Genomic DNA, 16,780 nt, shown 5'->3' with positions numbered 1-16,780 from the left:
AATTTGAAAAATGTGACAGAGAAAAGAAATATTGGGACCTTTTTCAGTTTTATGACACTGACTTCTGAATTTCAGCACATCAGCCATTCTGTGTTGTAATATATGATAAGAAAGGCATGAGCTTTCATTTACCGATGTCTGCTCTTCAGTTTTATCAATATATGTTCCCACAGGAAGAAATGCTTACACAATATATATGGATTAAGAATTGGGTGAATAACTATTCAAATAATTTGCATATTTCACAAATATTTTTGCACAAGTTATTTGACAATTTAAAAAAAAATATTCACCCAATTAAAGAGCCATGATGATAATTTGCCAAGTATTTTCAAATAGTTATATATAATTTTTCAATATTTTTACAAATAAGTGATTAAACTTTAACATTATTTAGCCATCCAAAATATAGATTAATTGAGTATTAGTTTATTCCCGAAGAAGCTACATTAAATTGGAGTTAAGGGTAAGAAACACAACAGATATTTTAATTATCCCCAGAACAAGTGTTACAAATCTATAATATTCAGAATTAAGGTTAGGGACACCATAAAATAACCACAAAAACAACAAGTAATCCGGTGGCACCTTAAAGACTAACAGATTTATTTGGACATAAGCATCTGAAGAAATCGGCATATGCATCTGAAGAACTGGGGTTTTTTTACCCACAAAAGCTTATGCCCAAATACAGACTAACACAGCTACCCCTCTGATACTTGACACCATGAAATAACCAGACCATTATAATTGGTGGATAAGACTGTGGTACTCCCATATTAGCAGAAACTGATTTTGAAAGACAATTTATATATTTCATTTTTATTTTCATGGTATTACCACAGGGCCTGAACTAAAGCAGTTTGGGTGCCTTAACCATGAATGTCCATACCTTAAAAGAAAAAAAAACATTTTCACATTAACTATGGATTTTCCAGCATTATCACTGTTTGGGGGATAATCGAAATATTCCTGTAATGGGTTTTACCCTAAACTGCAATCACGTAATCTTAAACAAAAAGAAAAGGAGTACTTGTGGCACCTTACAGACTAACCAATTTATTTGAGCATAAGCTTTTGTGAGCTACAGCTCACTTCATCGGATGCATACTGTGGAAAGTATAGAAGATCTTTTTATGCACACAAACCATGAAAAAACGGGTGTTTACCACTACAAAAGGTTTTCTCTCCCCCCACCCCACTTTCCTGCTGGTAATAGCTTATCTAAAGTGATCACTCTCCTTACAATGTGTATGATAATCAAATTAGGCCATTTCCAGCACAAATCCAGGTTTTCTACCCCCCCCCTCCCCACCACCACAAACCCACTCTCCTGTTGGTAATAGCTTATCTAAAGTGATCACTCTCCTTATAATGTGTATGATAATCAAGGTGGGCCATTTCCAGCACAAATCCAGGGTTTAACAAGAACGTCTGGGGGGGGGGGAGGATAGGAAAAAACAAGGGGAAATAGGTTACCTTGCATAATGACTTAGCCACTCCCAGTCTCTATTCAAGCCTAAGTTAATTGTATCCAATTGGCAAATGAATTCCAATTCAACAGTCTCTCGCTGGAGTCTGGTTTTGAAGTTTTTCTGTTTTAATATCGCAACTTTCATGTATGTAATTGCGTGACCAGAGAGATTGAGTGTTCTCTGACTGGTTTATGAATGTTATAATTCTTGACATCTGATTTGTGTCCATTTATTCTTTTACGTAGAGACTGTCGGTTTGGCCAATGTACATGGCAGAGGGGCATTTCTGGCACATGATGGCATATATCACATTGGTGGATGCGCAGGTGAACGAGCCTCTGATAGTGTGGCTGTTGTTATTAGGCCCTGTGATGGTGTCCCCTGAATAGATATGGGGGCACAGTTGGCAACGGACTTTGTTGCAAGGATAGGTTCCTGGGTTAGTGTTTCTGTTGTGTGGTATGTGGTTGCTGGTGAGTGTTTGCTTCAGATTGGGGGGCTGTCTGTAGGCAAGGACTGGCCTGTCTCCCAAGATTTGTGAGAGTGTTGGTCATCCTTCAGGATAGGTTGTAGATCCTTAATAATGCGTTGGAGGGGTTTTAGTTGGGGGCTGAAGGTGACGGCTAGTGGCGTTCTGTTATTTTCTTTGTTAGGCCTGTCCTGTAGTAGGTGACTTCTGGGAACTCTTCTGGCTCTATCAATCTGTTTCTTCACTTCTGCAGGTGGGTATTGTAGTTGTAAGAATGCTTGATAGAGATCTTGTCTCTGTCTGAGGGGTTGGAGCAAATGCGGTTGTATTGCAGAGCTTGGCTGTAGACAATGGATTGTGTGGTATGGTCAGGGTGAAAGCTGGAGGCATGAAGGTAGGAATAGCGGTCTGTAGGTTTCTGGTATAGGGTGGTGTTTATGTGACCATCGTTTATTAGCACTGTAGTGTCCAGGAAGTGGATCTCTTGTGTGGACTGGACCAGGCTGAGGTTGATGGTGGGATGGAAATTGTTGAAATCGTGGTGGAATTCCTCAAGTGCTTCTTTTTCATGGGTCCAGATGAAGAAGATGTCATCAATATAGTGCAAGTAGAGTAAGGGCATTAGGGGACAAGAGCTGAGGAAGCGTTGTTCTAAGTCAGCCATAAAAATGTTGGCATATTGTGGGTCCATGCGGGTACCCATAGCAGTGCCGCTGATTTGAAGGTATACATTGTCCCCAAATGTAAAATAGTTATGGGTAAGGACAAAGTCACAAAGTTCAGCCACCAGGTTAGCCGTGACATTATCGGGGATAGTGTTCTTGATGGCTCGTAGTCCATCTTTGTGTGGAATGTTGGTGTAGAGGGCTTCTACATCCATAGTGGCCAGGATGGTGTTATCAGGAAGATCGCCGATGGATTATAGTTTCCTCAGGAAGTCAGTGGTGTCTCGAAGGTAGCTGGGAGTGCTGGTAGCGTAGCGCCTGAGGAGGGAGTCTACATAGCCAGACAATCCTGCTGTCAGGGTGCCAATGCCTGAGATGATGGGGCGCCCAGGATTTCCAGGTTTATGGATCTTAGGTAGTAGATAGAATATCCCAGGTTGGGATTCCAGGGGTGTGTCTGCGCGGATTTGATCTTGTGCTTTTTCAGGGAGTTTCTTGAGCAAATGCTGTAGTTTCTTTTGGTAACTCTCAGTGGGATCAGAGGGTAATGGCTTGTAGAAAGTGGGACTGGAGAACTGCCGAGCAGCCTCTTGTTCATATTCCGACTTATTCATGATGACAACAGCACCTCCTGTGTCAGCCTTTTTGATTATGATGTCAGAGTTGTTTCTGAGGCTGTTGATGGCATTGTGTTCTGCACGGCTGAGGTTGTGGGGCAAGTGATGCTGCTTTTCCACAATTTCAGCCTGTGCACATCGGCAGAAGCACTCTATGTAGAACTCCAGTCTGCTGTCTCGACCTTCAGGAGGAGTCCACCTAGAATCTTCCTGATAACACCATCCTGGCCACTATGGATGTTGTGGGAGGTGTGTGGAGAAAACCTGGATTTGTGCTGGAAATGGCCCAACTTGATTATCATACACATTGTAAAGAGAGTGATCACTTTAGATAAGCTATTACCAGCAGGAGAGTGGGGTGGGAGAAAAAACCTTTTCTAATGGTAAACACCCATTTTTTCATGGTCTGTGTGTATAAAAAGATCTTCTGTGCTTTCCACAGTATGCATCCGATGAAATGAGCTGTAGCTCACGAAAGCTTATGCTCAAATAAGTTGGTTAGTCTCTAAGGTGCCACAATACTCCTTTTCTTTTTGTGAATAGAGACTAACACGGCTGTTACTCTGAAACCTATAATCTTAAGATTAATTCCATGTGAACAGTTATCTAGGAATGTTGGATTTTTTACATTAAACAATTCATACTTAAATGCTAGCAAAGAAACCCAAAGCTAATGTTACCACGTGATATTTCTCAAGATGTGAAGATACATAGCATCAAACTTAAATTAGAAAATAAATAAATACATACATACATACCCGCCCCCCACCCCACACACACACTTTTAGGAACAGATTCAGTAGCACACAGTGGCTACCTTCTCCCACTCTGGAGCAGGACAGAGCAGCCAGAGAGCACTGGGCAATTTCCCCCCCTCTCCTGACCTCTATATTTCCCTGCATGCACAGCACACAAATTCCGTTTTCTCCCTCTATCCCATTTGGGACCTTCTGCTTCCCCATTCCCCCGACCCCCAGGTTCCCCTTTCTATCCTTTGTAAGTACTTGTGGTGCAATGGGTAATGTTGAAAGTAAAGTTTTAGGATTCATAGTCATGTTTTCTTGTTTTTTTTTTTTTCATAACTGAAAGTTTCTTCTTCAGCATGGACTCCAGAATATTCTGCTGCAGGGAATTCCATGAACAATCATACACTTTCAAAATGGCCATCATCTGCTATTGTTTACAACAGGAGAGAAGTCAAACTGCCCTCAAGGAAGATGGTAGCCCTCTTGCTGTCAGGAGCCACCGTATTACCTTATGGCAGCCAGTGGAGGAAGATAAGAAAGATTAAATAAATCTAACATGGGAGGCTATGTATCTCAAGGGAATGGTAATACAGCAGGCTTCACTTTGATTAAGGATTCATTGATTTTTCATGTTTAAGAAATACCCATCACTTCTGAAACTTGGGGATTATGAGTACACAAATGTGGATGTAAAAGTTTAAAAAAACAAACAAAAAACAAACAAGCAAACAGAAAAACAGTTTTTACGAAGAGCCTTGTGAATAGAGCTGACCAAAATATTTTTAAGAGTGAGGTTTTGATGACAATTTTTTTTGTTTAAAAATTGTGCAGAAAAAATCCCACCCTAACTTTTCTCCTGCCACTTTTTTTCCATTGGAAAATACAGTGGGATTTTTCCTCAATTTCGAAAACAAAGAAAAATCAAACCCCTTTCATTGGTTACTGTCCCACTGAGACAAGTATCACAAGTATCACCTCCTCTAAGTCAAAAAGGAACTACATCTGAAGGCCCAGCAGTGTCCATGGTTATATTTGAACCACAGTGAGGGGAAGCACAGAAATAATTGATGATCATATTTTAGGCATCTACTAAGAGCAGCATTGTGTTTTGGCATTTCTAGCATGCAGAGGTTATTTTGGGATGGAGTTGATAGAGTATCACTGACTTTTCTCTCTCACTCCCAGTTTGACTACATATACATGAAACCTTTACAAGCCTATTGCAAAGACAAAACAGCAAGCGCGGAAACATTACTCAAGTAGTGACTTCAAAGTTATACCCTACAGCTAATTTATTGTATTTGTACTTATTTTTAAAGCTAGATAAATAGATATATTACTTAGCAGATCTTTACTTGCAGACCTTTACCTTAATAATTAGAGGTAGCACTGGAAAACAAAACAAAATTAATTTCAGATTTTGTTCAAAATGATCTTTAGAGTTGATGGTAATAAATTTCCTTCAGTAAATAATATGCTTTTGGGTATTGATTTATATTTTCAATTGTTTTCTTCCATTCATTGCAATCCCTTCTAAAATGAACCACTTGGATATATTTAACATTAGTTGCCAGCCTATTTATCAAACATTATAACTATTATTTTAAAATGCAAACTCCATGCCTGGAAGTGCAATCAATAGGGCCACAAGTCCTCCTTTTCTTTTTGCGAATACAGACTAACACGGCTGTTACTCTGAAACCTGTCATTAAAGAGTCAATATTTCCCAACCATTACTACCAGGTAATGGTACCATTGTTGCCTATCCTAAGTACAAGGAAACCATTCTAAAATACCTCTATGGCAGGGGTTCTCAAACTTCATTGCACTGTGAACCCCTTCTGACAACAAAAATTACTACATGACCCTAGGACGGGGGACCGAAGCATGAGTCTACCCGAGCCCCGCTGCCAGAAGGGAGTGGGGGCAAATCAAAGCCCAAAGGCTTCATCCCCAGGCATGGGGCCTGTAACCTGAGCCCCGCCACCCTGGGCTGAAGTTGAATACTGAGCCCTGGGTGGTGGGGCTTGGGCTTCAGCTTTGGCCTGTGCCCCAGCCAGTCTAAAGCCAGCCCTGGTCATTAAAATGGGTTCACGACCAACTTTGGGGTCCTGACCCACAGTTTAAGAACAGCTGCTATATGGCAAAACTATTGGTAGACTGCAGATTCACCTCCAAGCTTTCCTTTGTTGGTGGACGGTGGGGAAGGGTAAGAGAGGGGCATTTATTTGGCAAGCAGTCTAGGTTGGAAGCTACAGACTATTTGTTTATACTTCTACAGCTGGTGCTTACTCACAGCCCTATGCTAAGTTTTCACTGTATTTTTATTATTTAAAAAAAAAATCACAAAAGAAAGCAAAACAAAATACATCGCATACAAACAATTAAGCATGGAAAAGTTACAGAAGCTCATTTGTGCCAAATGTTGACAGCACCCTCAGTCATGATGAATTGCACCTTATTCAGAGGAGTCCCACAGATTTCAGCTGGTCTACTCCTGGAATGAGCTAATGTAACTCAGATCAGGTAAGGGTAACAAACTCTGGCCCTGGTTCTTTTGTTCCCTCTCCCTTCCCTGAATCCTCCCCTCTCCCCGCCCCCACCCCCACATTCTAGCATCTACCTGACCCCCATTTCAAGGCACATAACTTACTGCTTAATGAACAACAATTGCAGTCACTCAGACTCATGGACACACACTCCTTTTCACCCTCTCCTCTCCTTTTCCTAAAAATAGCAGCAAGGCTACTGGAGCAATAAACTGCAAAACTATATGGGAAAGTAAATGTCATAACATTAATTATATCCTCAGTACACTGCTGCAATCTCTCTGAAGGCATCCATGTTACGAGTGGGCTAATTCTGTAATAAGTAAGCTAAATACTTTTAAGACCTTAAAAAAAGGCCTCATGGGCATGCTTTCATAACTATTTAGAAACTTATCCTTAATACAGAGGAACAAGATAATAGGTATTTTAATAAATAGTTAGTTGATTGTTATATTCTCCAGAAAGACACTTATAACGAAGGTTTATGACCATCAACTGGTGTGCTTATAACTATCTATAGAAGTATTTCCCAAATCACAGAAATGACGGGAAGGGACCTTGATTGGTCAACTAGCCCAGTTCCCTGCACTGAGGCAGAACTAAATATTATTCAGACCATCCCTGACAGGTGTATGTCTAACCTATTCTTAAAAACCTCCAATGATAGAGATTTCACAACCTCCCTAGGTGAGTTGTTCCAGTCTTAACCACCCCTACAGTTACCAAGTTTTTCCTAATGTCCAACCTAAACCCCCCTTGCTGCAATTGAGCCCATTTCTTTTTGTCTTGTCCTCAGTGGTTAAGAACAATTTATCAACCTCCTTCTTGTAACAGCCTTTTACATACTTGGAGACTAATCATCATGTCCCCCCTCAGTCTTCTCCTCTCCAGACTGAACAAACACAATTTTTTTTAAATTTTGCCTCATAGATTGTGTTTTCTAGTCGCTTAATCATTTTTGTTGCTCTCATCAGGATTTTATCCAGTTTGTCCATATCTTTCTCAGAGTGTGGTGCCCAGAACTGGGCACAGGACTCTATTTGAGGCCCTATCAGTGCTGAGTAGAGTGGAAGAATTACTTCTTGCATCTTGCTTACTATGTTCCTGCTAATCCATCCCCAGGGGTTGTGGCCAGGTTCTAGACTGGTCACAGGCCTGGGGAGAAGGAGAAGCCCTGTCAGTGGGTGGGGTTGCAGAGCTAGCCCACCTCCCATTCATGCTGCAGCCATGGCTCCTGTGCTAAAACACACAGCATGGCTCCTGTGAGCAAAAAACAAAGCATGGTTCAGTTTAAATAATGGGCCATTTCTTATTTTAGCCAAACTGTTTTCTAATTGAAGAACTAAGATACACCAGTCCACCTAGAGAATCACTGGAGAATACACAGTAATGAAGGGAAAAGTCCTACACTGGCCAGAAGGTGGACAATATAATTTAACTAATAGGACTCTTCTATTATGTTATGAAAATCTTTGAGGGCAGTTTGAGGAAATGATTCTTCAGAGTGAGGCACAGAAAAGAACAGATACTTATCCACCATCTGTCAAGTCACCATCAAGTCAGTCATCTGAACTGGAACCTCTACCAAGAAGTAGTGTCTTGAAATGGTGTGAACTGAACTCCATGTAGTTGCCCTGCTGGTTTCAGAAATAGGGACATTTAGTGAATAAGTTCTAATGACTATATGATGCTGACTAGCTCATATCATCTTCTCATACAGCTGGAGACCCATTCTGATAATTTCTGAAAGGATATTGCCTGATCATTACCTCTATCAGAAAAGGCCACAAGTAATTTGGGTGTGTTCCAGAATTACTTTCTTCCACCAAAGTAAGAAGACAATGCTCTTAATACATCAAGTGTGCAAAGTTTAGCTCCCCCCAGGGTTGAGGCTTGGAAAAGAAAACTGGAAGACAAATAAATTTATTCAGATGGAAGTCTGAAGCAACCTTAAGCAGAAACTTGGGGTGAGGCCTGAGAATGACCCTGGCTTTATGAAAACATGAATAAGACCTTTAAGGATTCTTTCCACTGTAGGATGAGAATATACAGTGTAGACTTGACTGTTGGAAATATGCAGCTATAACTGCTAAATGAATGGTTATGGAGCTGGTGGAAAGTCCAGCTTGCTTCAGGACTAGTAAATAGTCCAACACTGCTGAAATAGGTGTTGTCAAGGGGGACAGCTGATTTTGAGATGCCCAGACAGAAAACCTCTTACATCTAGCTTTATAAATCATTTGGACTGAAGCAGAAGCTGACCAGCTTCTTTCAGTGGACATTATGTCTGATTGGTGGGTGGAAGGCTAATTTTTCACTGCTAGGTTCATCAGACAAGACAAGAACTGCCTGCCCATCACTGGGGCTATCATGATTATCAGTCCTGCATCTCACCGCTGTTTCTTCAGAATACTTGTTACCATGGGTATTGGCAGAAAGGCATACATCAATCTTAGCATCCAGGGGATGAGAAAGGCATCTGTCTGTTGATGTAATGCATAGCTGAGGTGCTGTCAGTTTCCTCAGAATGAATTTGTAAAATAACTTTCTTGGCATTTATTAGCCATAATGAAATCCAAACCACTCATTAGCTCATCCACTATCTCAACTACAATGAGTTATTGCTCAAAATCCAGAAGTTCAGTTTTCTCCATTATTGGGCAGATGAACATTCCCCAGTCAATGTTTCCATTTGAGATCAATTAGATGGTTCCCTTTTGGATTCCTTGTTGTCTAGCATTTTATCACATCAGATCTAATCTCTTAGATTTGAGCCAGTGTCCATTATTCTTTTGCATTTCATAGATCCTATTACACACTTAATAGCCAAACGCCAATTATTATTAACTGCCCCGTTCTAAACTAAAGCTGTGGTGCTGCTTCTTTTACCTCCAAGTTTGCCCCTTCAGCTTGCTCTCATACCTGCTTCCCAAAACAGGGTGAGAGGCTTTCACCAGACACTTGTGAGGCTTTCTCCTGGTGAGACTTACATTTAGAGCAATCCTTTTTGTGACTAGATTTTTCACCGTAGCAGCATTAAATGAACTGCTTCCCTTTACTTTTGCATTATTACCAATTTCCCTTGGTTTTAGAAACTGAATTTAATACTTGTTTCTAATTGTTCAAAAATGTCGAGCAATATTAGAATCCCCTTTGCCATCATGCATATTAGACACAGACCTGTACTTACAGGACTCAGAGATCAGCTTCCATCTTTCTCACTAGACTGTTTCTGCTTCTGATGATCTACCTATGGAAAGATTCAAATTCTGTGGCACATTCCAGAGCCTGTTGGAGTGCATCTGACCTTTTTTTGCTGATCTTGATCTGCAAGTCTAGCTGAGTGTCTATAAATTGGTCCGTGGCCCATTTATCCTGAAAATCCTCATTGGTATCAGATATGCCAGGAACCCAAGTCTCTTCAAGTTTTCTGCCACTTCAGGTAGGGTCTCTTCTTTACGTCTCAGTTGTGGCCTGATCAGTTCAGATTGATCGCTGACTGCTAACCACATATCTAGAGTTTGTACCAAGTCTGGATGATTGTCTCTTTTCTAGGGAGTCACTTGTGTAGGACTAGCAGAGCGGGGCCACTCAAGTTGGCTACTAGAAACACCCCTTTCTGTTTGTCTACCCAGCCACCCATTTCTGCCATGGTGTTGAACTGAGCCAAATAACCCTTCCAGTGAGTTCTCTCCTCCCCTCTTTAAAAAACAAAGATGTAGCTTTTGTCTCAGTTGAGCTGGAACAATCTGATCTCTCCACTCTGGGGTTCTCTGGATTACAAACAAGGTAGAAAAGTGTTGTAAATGTCTTGTTTTCACCCATGTTTTGTGGCTCGCCTAATTCCATAGCCAGATGGCTGACTTTATCTGTGGTTCATGATTCTTTGATTTCCTTCTCAAGGTGATATTTTTCAGCTCTTGGAATCCTTGCTGAGGCTCATTTGTTAGCAAGATCCAAGTTGGATAAAAGAAAAGGAGTACTTGTGGCACCTTAGAGACTAACCAATTTATTTGAGCATGAGCTTTCGTGAGCTACAGCTCACTTCATCGGATGCAACCGATAAAGTGAGCTGTAGCTCACGAAAGCTCATGCTCAAATAAATTGGTTAGTCTCTAAGGTGCCACAAGTACTCCTTTTCTTTTTGCAAAGACAGACTAACACAGCTGTTACTCTGAAAGTTGGATAAAGTTTTCCTGATATCCCCTCTTTCCTGGAAAACCTTCTTATCCTTGACAGGCAGGTTGCTGGTCACCTCTTTGATCTACCTTGCCATCCCAGATTTGGAAGTGTTGGAGCTGGGCTCCCCAACCACTCTGTAGCTGCTGCCCCCCAAAAGACTTCATCTCTGCCTACAGGTTATCTCTCAGCCCTTCCTGGGAAGCTTCCAGCATTTTGCTTTAATTCTTTTGCAGAGCCTCCAGCTCTTGTTTTAGACCTTGTTTCAAATTCTTCAGGGCACCTTTGAGTTCTACAACCATCTCCATTATTTGTTCCACCTTGGCTCAACAGGAGTACCAGCTCACACTTCTCCCCTTGGAAGCTGGATCCTACTCCTAAAACCAGTATTGCCCTCTTGACTTGAGTGGTTAGCAAACATTTGGGGTCTTGTAGGTTGTTTCTGTTAGGAGGAGAAATTGATGATGAAGTCTGGTATTTCTTGGATAGAATTCTGTACATTTACAAATGGAGCTTTGTTTCCCTGAACATAGTAGGAATCACACAGCAGGAAGCAGTTCCTTCCTTACAGTGTCAATCCTCTGTCCAGCCAGCATTCTCCCCAAAGAGCTCTCCTTCTTAGTTTTCTCTGAAGGACATGTTACAAGTGCTTCTTTTCCTGTCTCTTTCTTTCTGCTTCTCTCTGCCTGCTTCTTGGCTGTTTCTGGCAGATAGATACACAGCTGCAAGCAAATCAATCCCCAGCTGTCCTATGCTTGCATTCAGTCTAGTTTTTGTGCAGTGGCATTTGTTGTCAACCCCCAGGATGTTTTCCATTTTATCAGCTACCACTGAATCAAATGACCATTAATTGTTCCTCATTTATCCTGAATTGAAAGCAACCAGCACACTCAGCAGCTGCAAAGACAACCTGTACTACATGACTACACTACGTGGCTTTTAGTGACATGGCTGTTCCGCTACAGCCATTCTGCTAAAAGGCATGCTAAAAGCAGAAAGCTCTTCTGCCAACAAAAAAATTCCATTCCTCATGAGCAGCAGCGGCTTTGTCGGCAGGAGAGTGTTCCTGCTGAAAAAGCGCTGTTCACACCGGCGCTTTTCGTCGGTAAAACTTTTGTCGTTCGGGGTGTGTGTTTTTTTTTTAAACAGCCCGGAATGACAAAAGTTTTGCTGACAAAGTGCCAGTGTAGACAAAGCCTAACTAAGGCCATGACTGCACTAGAAAGCTTTCAGCTGTGCCACTGTAAGCTCTCTAGTATAGTCACTCTAAGTTGATGGGAGAGAGCACTCTTGTTGACTTAATTAATCTATTCCCAATGAGCAGTGGTAGCTATGTCTGAGGAAGAAGCTCTCAAACAGATATAGTGCTGTCCACACCCGTGCTTAGATCAGTGTAACTTATATTGCTCAGGGGGGTGGCTTATTCATACTCCTGAGTGACGTAAGTTATACCGAAATAAGTGGTAGCACAGATATAGCCTAAGAAAAGGCAGATGTTGCAAGGATTCAGCGTCACAGTGATAGGTAGTAAGAAAAGAACTGAGGAATGGTTGGATCTACTCCACCTTTTATGCCCTCGGATGGGAGTGGGGACAGCCCAGATGGACACTGCTGATCTCGTGTTCAGAAAATGCATGAACACCAAGTTATTCACCACATGAATTCTATTTGATACACAGTAACATATTTTCTCATATATGCGTATATTTGACCAGTGGTCTCTTCGAAATCTCAAATTACTTTTCTTATAAAGGAATATCTTATATACTTATTGGTTCAAATAAATACCAGTCTAAAAGCATTTTAAAGGAAGGTTCATAGTTGTTACAGATATGGCAATTTCCTGCACTATCCTTGAAAAATCTGATTGAATTAAATTTAAGTAGCTTTGGAATCCAATGTATTAAAAATACAAAGTTGATGTATTATTGTGAAATTGTATGTAACTTTCTTTGTGGGGAGACATGACCAGTGTAAACGCTGGGAAGTGTTATGAGCATCAAAGAACTATTTGAAATAGATGTGATGAAATGGTAGTTCTTCAAGTAGTAATCAGTGGCTCAACAGGTAGTGATCAATGGCTCCATGACTAGCTGGCAGCCGGTATCAAACGGAGTGCCCCAAGGGTCCGTCCTGGGGCTGGTTTTGTTCAGTATCTTTATTAATGATCTGGAGGATGGCGTGGATTGCACCCTCAGCAAGTTTGCAGATAACACTAAACTGGGAGGAGAGGTAAATATGCTAGAGGGTAGGGATAAGATACAGAGGGACCTAGACAAATTAGAAGATTGGGCCAAAAGAAATCTGATGAGGTTCAACAAAGACTAGTGCAGAGTCCTGCATTTAGGACGGAAGAATCCCATGCACTGCTACAGACTGTAGACCAAGTGGCTAGGCAGCAGTTCTGCAGAAAAGGACCTAGGGGTTACAGTGGACAAGAAGCTGGATATGAGTCAACGGTGTGCCCTTGTTGCCAAGAAGCTAACGGTATTTTGGGTCATATAAGTAGGAGCATTGCCAGCAGATAGAGGGACGTGTTCCCCTCTATTCAGCATTGGTGAGGCCTCATCTGGAGTACTGTGTCCAGTTTTGGGCCTCACACTAGAAGAAGGATGTGGAAAAATTGGAAAGAGTCCAGCGGAGGGCAACAAAAATTATTAGGGGGCTGGAGCACATGACTTATGAGGAGAGGCTGATGGAGCTGGGATTATATAGTCTGCGGAAGAGAAGAATGAGGGGGGGATTTGATAGCTGCTTTCAACTACCTGAAAGGGGGATCCAAAGAGGATGGATCTAGACTGTTCTCAGTGATACCAGATTATAGAACAAGGAGTAATGGTCTCAAGTTGCAGTGGGGGAGGTTTAGGTTGGATATTATGGAAAAAAAAAATCACTAGGAGGGTGGTAAAGCACTGGAATGTGTTACCAAGGGAAGTGGTGGAATCTCCTTCCTTAGAGGTTCATAGAATCATAGAATATCAGGGTTGGAAGGGACCTCAGGAGGTCATCTAGTCCAACCCCCTGCTCAAAGCAGGACAAATCCCAACTAAATCATCCCAGCCAGGGCTTTGTCAAGCGTGACCTTAAAAACTTCTAAGGAAGGAGATTCCACCACCTCCCTAGGTAACGCATTCCAGTGTTTCATCACCCTCCTAGTGAAAAAGTTTTTCCTAATATCCAACCTAAACCTCTCCCACTGCAACTTGAGACCATTACTCCTTGTTCTATCATCAGCTACCACTGAGAACAGTCTAGATCCATCCTCTTTGGAACCCCCTTTCAGGTAGTTGAAAGCAGCTATCAAATCCTCCCTCATTCTTCTCTTCCTCAGACTAAACAATCCCAGTTCCCTCAGCCTCTCCTCAAAAGTCATGTGTTCCAGTCCCCTAATCATTTTTGTTGCTGGACGCTTTCCAATTTTTCCACATCCTTCTTGTAGTGTGGGGCTCAAAACTGGACACAGTACTCCAGATGAGGCCTCACCAATATCGAATAGAGGGGAACAATCACGTCCCTCTATTTGCTGGCAATGCCCCTACGTATACATCCAAAAATGCCATTGGTCTCCTTGGCAACAAGGGCACACTGTTGACTCATATCCTCATATTCTCGTCCACTGTAACCCCTAGGTCCTTTTCTGCAGAACTGCTGCCTAACCATTTGGTCCCCTTGTCTGTAGCAGTGCATGGGATTCTTCAGTCCTAAGTGCAGGACTCTGCAATTGTCCTTGCTGAACCTCATCAGATTTCTTTTGGCCCAATCCTCTAATTTGTTTAGGTTCCTCTGTATCCTATCTCTACCCTCCAGCGTATCTACCTCTCCTCCCAGTTTAGTGTCATCTGCAAAGTTTTTAAGGTCAGGTTTGACAAAGCCCTGGCTAGGATGATTTAGTTGGGGATTAGGTCTTGCTTTGAGCAGGGGGTTGGACTAGATGATCTCCTGAGGTCCCTTCGAACCCTATGATTCTATGAACTGGTAACCACAGAAGAAAAACTAACAAACCTGTATGAGGTTTGAAGGACTGATCACCTACCAGAGCTCCAGGCTGGAGTTGGGGTTGTTCTCTGGTAACTTTATTAACAGGCATGTAGGTTCTTTTATTGTTTTTATAAAACGTTTTCTCTGTAATACTCACACCTTAGGAATAAATGTGTTTGCTTAGAAAGGGCTCTTTGGTAACTTAACCATGGGTAACTATGTTGTTTATAGCATCTGGGGAGAAAGCAAAGCACAGACTCTGGCCTATTTAGGCAGTCTGACTTGCCGTGTCAGCAGGAAACTGAGCAGACTAGAAAAACCCCGGTCAGGATAGAGAGAAATGTGAGTCTCTGCCCAAGAGAGGTGATGGATGGGAAGCTGGAAGCCTGAGTGTGGGTGCCATTGGTAGACCACGGAGAGGGAATAGAGATGCACCTGTCCTGAACTGTGACAATAGTGTGGAAAGATATTTTAGGAAGATAAGATATAAGCAGTTTGTTGTTCTTTAGAAACCCACACTCCTCCTGGAAAATGAGCTATTGCAGTATTATAGTTTCAAAGAATGAACTATATATGATATTTGAATACTGAACAAGGTAAATTAAATAGGAGTCCAGTAATCTGAAGTTCTGTAAAATTGAGTTTACATGAAAGAAAGTCTAGTATGGAAATATTTACTATGATTTTGTTGTCATATTTCAGTTTGAAAAAGTTAATAGCTATAGCAACTATGCAGAAAAATCATTGTCATTGTTATACTTTATGGAATGACTACATCCATCAGAGCCTTTTTTCAAAGAACATGCCATCCATTCAAAAATAAAATTAAGCGATACATTAGGGCCCCTAATCCTGCAAACACTTAACTTCATGCACTACTTGATGCATGTACGAATCCCTTTGACTTGAATAGGAATACTCCTGTGTGTAATGTTACACAGATGCATCAATGTTTCCAGGATCAGTGACTATTTTAAATCTGTGCTGATGGCTGAGAACTTCCTTGAAACAAGTTTGGATCTACTACCAAGTAAAGTCCATACCTTATTTTTTTCCAGTAGTTCACCTTGTGCTGTCTTGAAATCAGAACCCAAGTTACTTGATAGCAGTTTATTTCTCTTATCCAGAAGGTCCTGAATTTCTTTCACCTGGGACTTCCACCTTCTATTCTCTCTTTCCAGACTTTGCTTTTCTGTTTCAAATATCTCTCTCTTTCCCCACTCAAAGGTATTCTCAGACTGTAGTCTCTCCAGCTGAAAAAGAGAACAAAATATTGCTAAAATCTCCTTTTTTCTGGGTGAGGTTAAAGGGTTAGCCAGCCAGCACACCCTACAGAGGTTTCATGAACACCCTGGAAAAAAGTCAACCTGATACATAATTTAACAGTTTTGCAGGATTCATAAATGTTTTAAAAATGTGAACATGGAAAATAAAAACATACAAGTGAAACTACAGTTCTTCATTTTTCTGTAGTTTTATCTTTACATTCATAAAGCACAAGTCAGACTTCAAAAGGGGCAGTGTTAACACTGTAAATTATTGTTTTTAACTTGTTCCATTCTCTATTGTACATAGATTAATACTCTTAAAAATCAAGAAAAAGGATTTTTTTAAACACAAGACAGAGCCAGTTCTGCACACCATCTCTTTAAAAGTGCCAGAGCCCACTTTTCACCCCATGAGGAAAAAACCCATTTTCCATCATAATTTTATTGTACACTGTTTTTAATTTTAAAGGAATGGAATGAAGTGTTTTGGAACTAAGACAATTAATAATGGATGAACATAAGCAGTTTTTTTATTACTGTTACTCAGTTAAGGCTCTGCATGACTTGCAGGATGCTTGTCAAAAAATTGCAGTTGAGTTGTGGACAAACCAGGGAAAATTGTGGAAAAGTAATAATGGACCTTAATATTTGCAGTAATAAAGTGCATTGTTATTTTTACCCAAATTTCTGCTGTCAGCTGACCGGGGCTAAGAGCACGGGTCTGAGGCTTAGATTGGCTGCCCAGGGTTGAAAGAGGGGGCTCCTGCTCTCAGCCCTTGGGTGGCTGGGGATCCCACTACCAGGTACATGCTCAGAGAGGCTCCTGCTGTCAAA

The 16,780-nt window shown here is 41.4% G+C and overlaps 1 protein-coding gene across 1 annotated transcript in view; it reads right to left on the bottom strand.

Annotated features, from left to right (window-relative positions):
• CCDC102B (coiled-coil domain containing 102B) overlaps positions 1 to 16,780 on the bottom strand; it is a 315,880-nt gene that overhangs the window by 221,795 nt on the left and 77,305 nt on the right. Inside the window, exon 5 of the mRNA XM_073329434.1 lies at positions 15,722 to 15,931. Within this exon, the coding sequence (XP_073185535.1) occupies positions 15,722 to 15,931 (210 nt within the window). The remainder of the gene's footprint in view (positions 1 to 15,721; positions 15,932 to 16,780) is intronic.

The sequence above is a fragment of the Lepidochelys kempii genome, chromosome 2 (genome assembly GCF_965140285.1).
Source record: "Lepidochelys kempii isolate rLepKem1 chromosome 2, rLepKem1.hap1, whole genome shotgun sequence".
NCBI lineage: Eukaryota > Metazoa > Chordata > Testudines > Cheloniidae > Lepidochelys > Lepidochelys kempii.
The sequence above is the reverse complement of the archived record's forward strand: the minus strand, read 5'-3'. Positions and strand labels throughout refer to the sequence as shown.